At 41.5% G+C, this 9322-nt stretch overlaps 1 protein-coding gene across 1 annotated transcript in view; it reads left to right on the top strand.

The window, feature by feature from the left end:
• The window catches only part of LOC104132086 (torsin-1A-interacting protein 1), a 15353-nt gene that overhangs the window by 4679 nt on the left and 1352 nt on the right, over positions 1-9322 (top strand). The window contains exons 3-6 of the mRNA XM_035900739.1: positions 135-191; positions 4561-4680; positions 5917-5973; positions 8560-8619. Of these exons, the coding sequence (XP_035756632.1) occupies positions 135-191; positions 4561-4680; positions 5917-5973; positions 8560-8619 (294 nt within the window). The remainder of the gene's footprint in view (positions 1-134; positions 192-4560; positions 4681-5916; positions 5974-8559; positions 8620-9322) is intronic.

Raw genomic sequence — 9322 nt, forward strand, 5'->3', positions numbered from 1 at the left:
AAATACTGGGGTGTCCCCGTGAGTCTGAAAGGGGCGTTGGGTGCCCCTGGGAGGCTGTCAGGCTGGAGTCCGGTGGGCTGGAAGTGGGCTGCCCGGCCTCGCCGCGGCCTTCACCCATTCATCTCTCGTTTCAGGAGACGGTCGTCAGTTTGGGAACCCAGACTCCTTGACTCGACCCCCTATAAAAGCAAGTAGGTCGGCAGGTAGGTTTTAACCCTGAGAGGTTACTATGCGCAGTGCTGCTGAAATGCACAAGACGGGAGAAAATGGTGGATATTGGGTCTTGGCGCCTTTGCAGGTTTTACGGTGGTGCTGGCATACAGGTGAGGAAATTCTGCTGCGGTTTTTGTTCCATACATAAGGGACAGGGAGCCCTTCTCTGCCTTCCAAAAGGATTGGTGTGTGTGGAGCACGCTGAAGCCCTTAAGTGGCTGTTTTACCTACTGCATCGCTTGGAGGAGTATTTTGTCACAGCATTAAAATGGTGACTAGCTGATTTTACCAACGCTACTGGGTTTTTAAAGGCCGAATTTAAATAAAGCACCTTGAGCTCCAAAAACAGATCATTGCTCCAGACAGTGAGCAGTGTTGCTTTTGAGGAGCTGCGTCGTTGCGGCTTGCCTGACCTTTCTCTGATGCACCAAGCATGCATTGGTATTTGCTCTTGGATGCTGTTGTGTTAGCTCTGTGCAGCACCTTCTTGTTCTTTAGTTGATGAAAAATGTATTCTCAAAACTTCAGAGCAGTGCTAACTGTGTAATACAGTCACGTGGCTTTAGCCTGTCATTCCATCAGAAAACTGTGAGGAAATTTTCTGTATTTCCTTCCCCTTTAGACTGTTGGTCTGAGTTGGACTGTATACGTTTTTAGTATGTGGCAGTTCTCACGTGGGTGGGCTGGGCTAGCCTGAGACTATTCTCCGTTCCCATCAGTATTCTTGGTATTCTTGTGACAGGGCTGTCACCCTGCTGTTACAGCTGCAGTGCATGGCCCTAATTATGTAGCATTGCCCTTAAAAAGGGCGGCCAATATTATGCTTCAGAAGCAGAATTTCCCAGAGGTGTGGAAAAATCTTATCTTGAGGGACGAAGAGCGAGGTTATGAGTATTTCCCTGGGAAAGTACAAAGGTTTATCTGTGGAAAAAGCTGTGGGAAGCTGTTACTCCTAAAGGGTGGCTAACAGGGTATTAACATGCTTAGTATTTTATGTGTGGCTGGGCTGCTTTAGGAGGTACAGCTGAGGGTTTTTTTGTTAACATAGATGTCTCTAAAATTGAGGTTGGAGGCAGACATGCCTTCCCCCTACCTCCCCAAGCTCTTAACAGTGGTATCTGATTATAGTCGCTACAGGCATAAAAGTACAATGTTAAGAGACACTAATGCTTTACATGGGAGCAAAGGAGTAATTTCCTCCCATCCGTAGTTATACATTATTGGGTTTTTTTTCTGCAGAGTTTAGGGCAGACCAGGGGGAATGCAGGGTCTGTGAGGCAGCGGGACAAACAGGGTGGATTTTTATAAGGATGTAATTGTCATGCTTCCCTGAAAGCAGAATGGAGGCAAAACCACAACTTGAGAAACTGGTTTCTGGTTTCTGCTTAGAGGTTTTAAATATAGATTAAGAAACTTGCTTCTAGCACTAGAAAGGTTTAAGAGCCTACAAGCCCTGCCTCAAATCAGGCATCTTCTAGATCAATGAGCTAAAGCAGTTTCCACTGAAATTGTCTTAAAATACATAAGTAGAGTGAAGGACTGTACGGGTTAAAGTTAGGCGCTAGGTGTTTTTGGCACTCGAGTTTGTGCTGTCTGTAGTTGCTGTGGCACATTGCAGCAAATGTGTCGCAGGCTTATCTCTGTGTTGAAAAAGGTTGAACCCGCAGGGGTAGATATGTACCAGATTTAAAAGAACAAGTTCCACCATGTTAAAATAGTGGCTTTGTATTTTGGTTTATAAACCGGTAGTTTATGAACTCACAGATTTCTAATCCCTTTGATTCAACCAGCTTATGAAATGGGGATATTAAGAAGATCACTCTCTTGGCAGGTGACCATGCAGAAGGTGGCTGGCTAGTGAATTTAAGGTGGATTGGAAATCCTCACTAGCTGCCTGGGAGGCAGGAATGATCCTTTGGACATGAGGCTTAAGGCCTTGTAAAGGAAGAATAGGCATGTCTGGACTGGAGTTTGTGTTTATATTTAGGAAAGTTAAACTTTTTAAAGGGGGAGTTTACTTTTTTCTGTAAGGGTGCCCTGGTTTAGGCGCAGCTGCTCACTTACCCTCCCTGCCCCCAGTGGGATGGGGAGAGAATCAGAAGAGCAAAAACGAGAAAACTTGTGGGTTGAGATAAAAACAATTTAATAATTGAAATAAAATAATAATAAATTGTAATGAAAAGGAAAACAACAAGAGAAAGGAAACAAAACCCAGGAAAAAAAAAAAAGTGATGCAACCACTCATCACCCTGACCAACACCCTGCCAGTTCCTGAGCAGCACTCGCTGCCCCCCAGCCAACTCCACCCAGTTTATATACTGAGCGTGACATCATATGGTATGGAATACCCCGTTGGCCAGTTGGGGTCAGCTGTCCTGGCTGTGCCCCCTCCCAACTTCTTGTGCACCTGGCAGATCATGGGAAGCTGAAAAGTCCTTGACTGGTGTTAAGCACTGCTTAGTAACAACTAAAACATCAGTGGGATATCAACATTCTTCTCATCCTAAATCCAAAATGCAGCACTATGCCAGCTGCTAGGAAAAAAAATATTAACTATCCCAGCCAAAATCGGGACAAGGGGGTACCATGTGTTCTGTCTGCTTGCACATGTGTGCTTGTCTCTTCACAATACCTGCTGTTGCAGAAGGTGCTGATTCACAAGCTGTCTTCATGTGAGAAATGAAGTTTTATATGTTTACATATTTCCTTTTTACAACTTCTAAGAATGCTTTGAGAGACACAGAGTACTGATTGATGCAAAGAAAGGGAAAGAAATTAAAAAGTATGGACTGCATGAGCTCTCAGATTCATAGATCTTCTTGGTCTTGTGATTACTAGCCTCTGCTGCTAGTGAGGTTTTCCTTGCAAAACCTCAGTACGTGGCTATGTTGCTTGGAATTCTTGAGGATCAAGTAATTTGGTGAGTATCCTCATTCTTAGCTTGGTGAGAAATCAATCATTTAACAGGTTTTTAAGGTTGTTCTGAAAATAAAGTATTTGCACATAGTGAGTGGGATACTATACTGTGGTACCTATGACTTAATATCTTAGTTTAAAACTTAGTCTTCTCCCTTGCTTGTGTTTTGGGTTGGGTTTGGTTGTTGTTTTTTTTTTCTCCTTTGTATGCTTCCCATACACAGACATGCTAAAGCTACCAGAACGTGTTAGAGAAAGGCTCTTTTTTTCTTTTCTTGAAGTAAAATTAATAAACGCTAGGTGGCAAGCTGTGTGCTGCCCTCATGCGTATATAAAAGAGCTACAGAGACACATTACACCCCAGGAGAACCCAGTACTGTTAAAAGAATAAAAGGGCCTGTGGTGAATGTTACAGAGAAAAAGTGTGACCAATTGTATTCTTCCCTTTGCTATTTCCTCTGCTTGTGCCCTTCAGCTTGATTGCTGTGTCATGGCCTCTGCTCCACAGCTGTACTACAACTTGCTTTCCATACCTGAACTTTTCTTTCCCCCTCCTTGAATCTGGGCAACCATGTGGTTGCACTTTATCCTTTCAAACCTTTTTTCCTGGTGTTCTGCTTTTGACTGGCTTTCCAGTCAAAAGCAGACCTTTGCTCTGTGACTCCTGTCATGTTACAGGGCTTTATGCTTTCTTGTTAGTAACATTAACTCAGTTGGGTTTCAGCATCTGAGTGGCTGTGTAATTTGGCAAACAACCTAGAGGTGTTGGTTTAGATTCTTCCCAGCTACCTGAGGGGATTAAGTTAGGAGCATAGGTGCCCCGGATTGCCTTTATGGTTAATGAGAGAAAGAGACCCAACTAAAGGATGGCTTGGACTCGCATAAAAAGGAGACTTATGTTCTATATTTGCTTCTCACTCTTTTTCCCCTCTTCCTAATGCTATGGCAGACAGCATAATTACTGTTTTTAAGTTGTGTGCCCAAAGCCGTGGGAAAAATTATCTTGACTCCCATGCTTGTGTATTTACTAGTTTACACTGAATCCCTTTAGTATAAGGCATTTCTTGGCTTTTAGCATTTGGTGTCTTGGTGTCTGTTTTGGTTTTTTTTTTCCCTCCCAAGTGTTTTTAACCCAAAGACTCCTAAAAATAATAAAAAAAAAAAATTTTAAAAGTGTATAGTGGTGTAGACAGCTATGTTTGTAGTGAACTCAAATTTATCATAAGCTTTCCAAGTCTTAGTTGCTTTTGATTACATTTTAAGAAAGTAGCTCTTGGGACATCACGACTTAAAAATCACGGATTTTGATCATGTATGTTCTTTAAAAGGGGTATTGGTCCTTCAGTTTTGTGGTGTTATGAGCACAAATGATACGGCACCTATACCAGTCCTCTTTTTCTTTTTTTTTTTTCTTTTTTTGCCTCCTGACAGGCAGTTCTTCAACTTACTTTCTTCAAGAGAATCTAAAAAAGGAAAAAGCAAAGGCTTATGACAGTAATGAACCCGAGAAACCAGCAGGGCATCAGCCGAACATTTATACACCGTTAAAAGGTAACAACACTAGTTTTATCAGTACCTTTTCCATGAGGTAAGAAATGATTGCTTAAATGTGCTAAAATGGCATTCTTTCAGTTCTGTTACAAAAGGGGGAGTTGTTGAATTGAAATCTGAATGGATGAAGAAGTGTTAAACTTTGATAAATACATAGCCATCTGGTTTTTGAAAAGCAAACCGAAAAGATGAGTAATACCATACCTGCTTCAAAACTGTTACCAGTGTGGCTCTTTAATTGCCTGAGGCAAAGCAAAACAAAACTGTTCTTTTTCTAAAAAGATGAGTTACTTTTGACTTTAGCAGAGTGAAGCTGACTATACCAAGTGATTTCAAAGTAAGGGAGCACTTTTTCTGTTCATTGCTGAAGAGTTTTTTTTCTCAATGTGTGTTACAGAAGCAATAGGGAAATACAATGAGGAAGAAAATATGGGATACTTTTTAGCCCAGCAGAAGGTAGCTATGTTTACTACAGGTGGTTTGAAAACATCCAAATAGATACGCTATGTAAGGGAGGTTTTTAGGAGAGCTGGTAGCTGGTCAGAGGGTGAGGTAGTGGCTTGCATTCATTTGGTCAGTAACAGTCCTAATCACACAGTGTTTATGGGAGAGCGCTGAAAGCAATGGTGAGCGCAGACTGGCAGAACACAGACGTGAACCAGGGAGCTGAGGTGTGCACAAGAACACATCTATGTCAGCCTGCTGTTTCCCAGGAGCACATGCAGGCCTTTTGCTTGGGCAGGCAAGAACATGCCTGTGTTTGCAGGAGTCCCCCGGTCTGATAGCGGTGCTGTTAAGGTGGTAGCTTTACACTGTTTATTTTTGGTTTTCCCTCCTGCTAAACCTGCTGAAAAGTTTTGGTTTCAGAAGTGCCAAATCTGGTACTGTCCATTAGCAATAAATTAACACTTCCAATTTCCCATCCTTTGCATTTTATCATTATTGCATCATTACTTTTTTTTAAAGAAAAAACAGGAAGGATAATTTTGTGTCATATTGGGAAAAGTAGGGTGAAGGGCCAAATTAAGCTCTATTAGATAACAGTGGCTTTCTCAATTTACAGAGGGGTCAGAGGCTGTCATGTGGCACAGGCTTGGTTTGGCAGCAGAGCATATACTCCTTCCCTAATAACCTTTGAAGATTTCATAGAGAGCGCTAAAAGTATGTATAGCTTGTCTGTCTTATTCTGACCTCTGATGTGATAACCAAGTTCTTTCATTTGTGCTTTGGTTTCAGAAAGAAAGGCTGACTTCCTGGAGAAAAATCAAGAGCATCACTCAACTACGTCACAGAGTAAGTTGAAAAATAGATACCTAGTCCTTCCCTGTAACTAAGTGAAGAGTACAGAATTCTTTTCCTTTCCTCTGCTTACGGTTTTTCTTGTGCCCTGGGACACTTCATCTGGGAAGGTGGAAAGGGCACTTAGGAGGCAGATCCAAATGGAAGCTGGAGAAGGCAGCACATGCCAGAGCCCTTCTATGATGTTATTCAACTTGCTGACCAAAAAAATGACCCACCTTTTTTTTTTGTTTGTTTGTTCATTTTCTTTTTTGGCTAGGTTAGGAAATGGAGTTGACTCCTGGGACAATCAGTAAGTGCAGAGCATGTACTAGTGGCTTTGGGGGGGTGAGCTGAGGAAGGGAACAAAACCTTCACCTTTTGGTAGCACTGAATGTTGGATGAGTTTGTACACATCACCCTCCCTTCTAGCCTTTCCCTGAGTAATGGTGGCCTGCTATGATTGAATTAGTTGTATTATACTTGTGGAGAGGAACAGCATTTTTCTTTGCTGGGCAAACTCCAGTCTGTTCATCTAACAACCAATTCCTTGTGTTTTAGATTTTTATCTTTGGTTGTTTTTGTGGATTTATTGTTTTGGGTTTCTTTTCCTCTTGGAAGAGTACTTGAAAGAAGAGGGGGGGGGGGAAATGTTCTGAATTCTTAGTAGCCTTCTTAATGTCTCAGTGCTTCTTTCTATCCTGAATGGGTATAGATAAACAAAGTCTTGTAAATAGGAATTCAGTCTGGAGAATCTGGGGCGGTTGTTCGGGGGTTGGGGTTTTTTTTTTGAAAACCACAGTGCCTTCTGGAAGAGAAGCTTGTCTTGTGGTAGCTGTACATCTGTGAAACGCCTTTGAAAAATTAATTGATGCAGGCAGTTCTCCTAGTCTGGTACTTTTTCTTTCCTGTGCTAGAGGTAATGGGTGCTGCAGGAGTGACCAGTTGTGCGTTGGGTGAAGAACTTTGGGAAATCACTTGAAACTCTGAAAGCTCTAAGGTGTCTGCAGAAGTTACACCTTTTGAGTTAGGCAAGACAAATAATTCGCTTGACCATCATGCAAACTGTGCTGTAAATAAGGCAAGAGTCTTGGGTAGGGTAGGATCTGGTTTTAGACTGTTTATTGAAATATTTTTTCCTTTAGGGTATGAATCACAGCCATATCCTAAATATGAAACCTAGTCTCTGCAAACAGAGCTACTTTGTAATATCTTACAGAATTGAGGTGATTTTGATCTGTTAACTATTAGAAGATTTACATAAGCATAGCCAGTTACAAGCTCCATGTCTGTGCCCTATTGGGGCAGGGGGTTGAAATTACAGAGTAGAGTAGCTCATTAAGCCAGTTAAGCTCCAGCTTAAACCAGAGCTGCTTTTAGCACCTTCTGTGATTACATTCATACAGAAACAAGCTCACAGAACTTATTTTAGTGTTCTTGAAATAACTACTGCAGGGTGTGTGTGTTCAATTTATTCTCAATAGTGCCATTGACAGAGTCCTGATTTGGTTATTAAAGAGCCTTCAGCTTTGAACCAGTTGCTGTAGTTCACAAGGAGCCAGAAATTCTCGCGTCTTTTTAATTATCTGACTAAATGCACAAAACATGCTGACCAGTAATTGTACCGTATGCATACTGGTCTCTTGGGAAAGTGTTTGTAGCAGTCTTTTATGGAGAATGTCTCTTGTACTTTGCTGTCTGAGCCCATTTAAATAAATAGACCAAAAGTATATTTTGAAGTTGAAAGCTTGCATTTTGCTTTAAAAGCACAGTTTGCCCCAGGAAACTGACTGCTGATGAAGCAGGCCTGACCCAAGCTAGATGGAGAGGGAATATGAGACTATGTCTTTAACATATCTCTTTGCTTTTGCTACTTATAGCTTGCATATGTTGCTTTTCTAATACGTGTGTTAATTGAGCTTCCATTTTTCTGTCCCTCAAATTCCTGAGCAGAATTGGGAAACTTAATTGGGACATGGGATCCTTGTGCAGAAAACAACAGGTTGTTAAATCTCTGTCATTTTGTTGTCTTGTACTTCAAATGTACAAGACAACTCTGGTTTTATTTGCATAACTTTTTAAGAGTTAAAAGTCTTCAGGAGTAATTTGTGATGGGTTGGGGACTTGTGCTTTTTATGCAAGGTTGTCAAGGTGGCTTCAGAACTGACATTTGGCAAAGAGCACAGGTGGAGAGTTGATCTGCCAGTTGAATGGGACTTCTCAGGCTAGTAATGGCGGTGAACGTGTCTTTTTTTCCTTGTTCAAGACTAGCCTTGCTTGAGCACAGGAGGGTGAATGATGCAGAAAAGAACAGAAAGCCCCATACTAGACACAACCCTACCCGGGATGAGGTCACAGCCTTGCCTTTGCTCCTCCTTAGAGCACTGCATTCGCTTCAGCGAGGTGTTATGCAAGGGTGCTTTGTTAACCTTCCTGTAAGCTTTCTAGAAGTTTGTATGTAAAAGCATAACTAAGAACAGTTTTTCAATGAAAATACTGCAGCTTGGTGATTTCAACTCCCTGCCAAATTCCCTGCTGGAAGACTGATTATACTTGTTGTCTTAGTGTTTTTCTCATGTTGCTTTGTTAATCTCTTAACAGGCAGAAGTAAATTTCGAGATCAGTCCAGTAAAGAGAAGCAGTCACAGCCTTTGGCCAAAAGTAAGACTTCTGCTTTCACTTCTACTTCATGCGTGTGTTACATTTAACCATTTTCATGCCTCTCCAAGTATTATATTTCCTGGTAGCTGGTGTTAAACTGAGGGTCCTTGCCAGAACAGATGACTTGCTTGATAGGGCATGTGTTTTCAGCACTAAGGAAGGAAGGAAGGGTCTTCTATAATAGGTAACATTTCCACCTGAATTTAAGGTTCTTCCATCTGTAGCATTTACAAGATTTGCTGCAAGATTAAAACTGAGGAAGGCCTAGTGGTGTTCTTATTTAACAGCTGTTGTGTTCCTGGCCCGATTAAAGTTGGGATATAAAAAGGTAGCATAAGTTATACAGTTCTTTCTTGTTTCCAGGGAGGTTGGTATATTTCGTCACTAATTTTACTGGGAACTCAGTTGAGCCTTATGCTTGTAGTAGGTCAAACAAGTGTTAATTTAACTGTTAAAATACAAAACCAAATCAAAATATCTGATATTCTATATGTTTCCTGGGCACTGTTTGCTATGTGTACTCTTTTATGAAGCTGACTGATCCACAGACCACAAACGTGTGATAGTGTTGATCACCAGTGTTAGAGGTGCAAATACTGCTGCAGAAACTACTTCTATCCTTATGGGGATAGGGAGGAGAAATAACAACACAGAAAACGTTCTGGTGATGCTAGGTTTTGCATAGGGCTTTTTCTGCAGAGCC

Source organism: Egretta garzetta, unplaced genomic scaffold, assembly GCF_000687185.1.
Source record: "Egretta garzetta isolate BGI_Z169 unplaced genomic scaffold, ASM68718v1 scaffold598, whole genome shotgun sequence".
In the NCBI taxonomy this organism is placed as follows: Eukaryota; Metazoa; Chordata; class Aves; order Pelecaniformes; family Ardeidae; genus Egretta; species Egretta garzetta.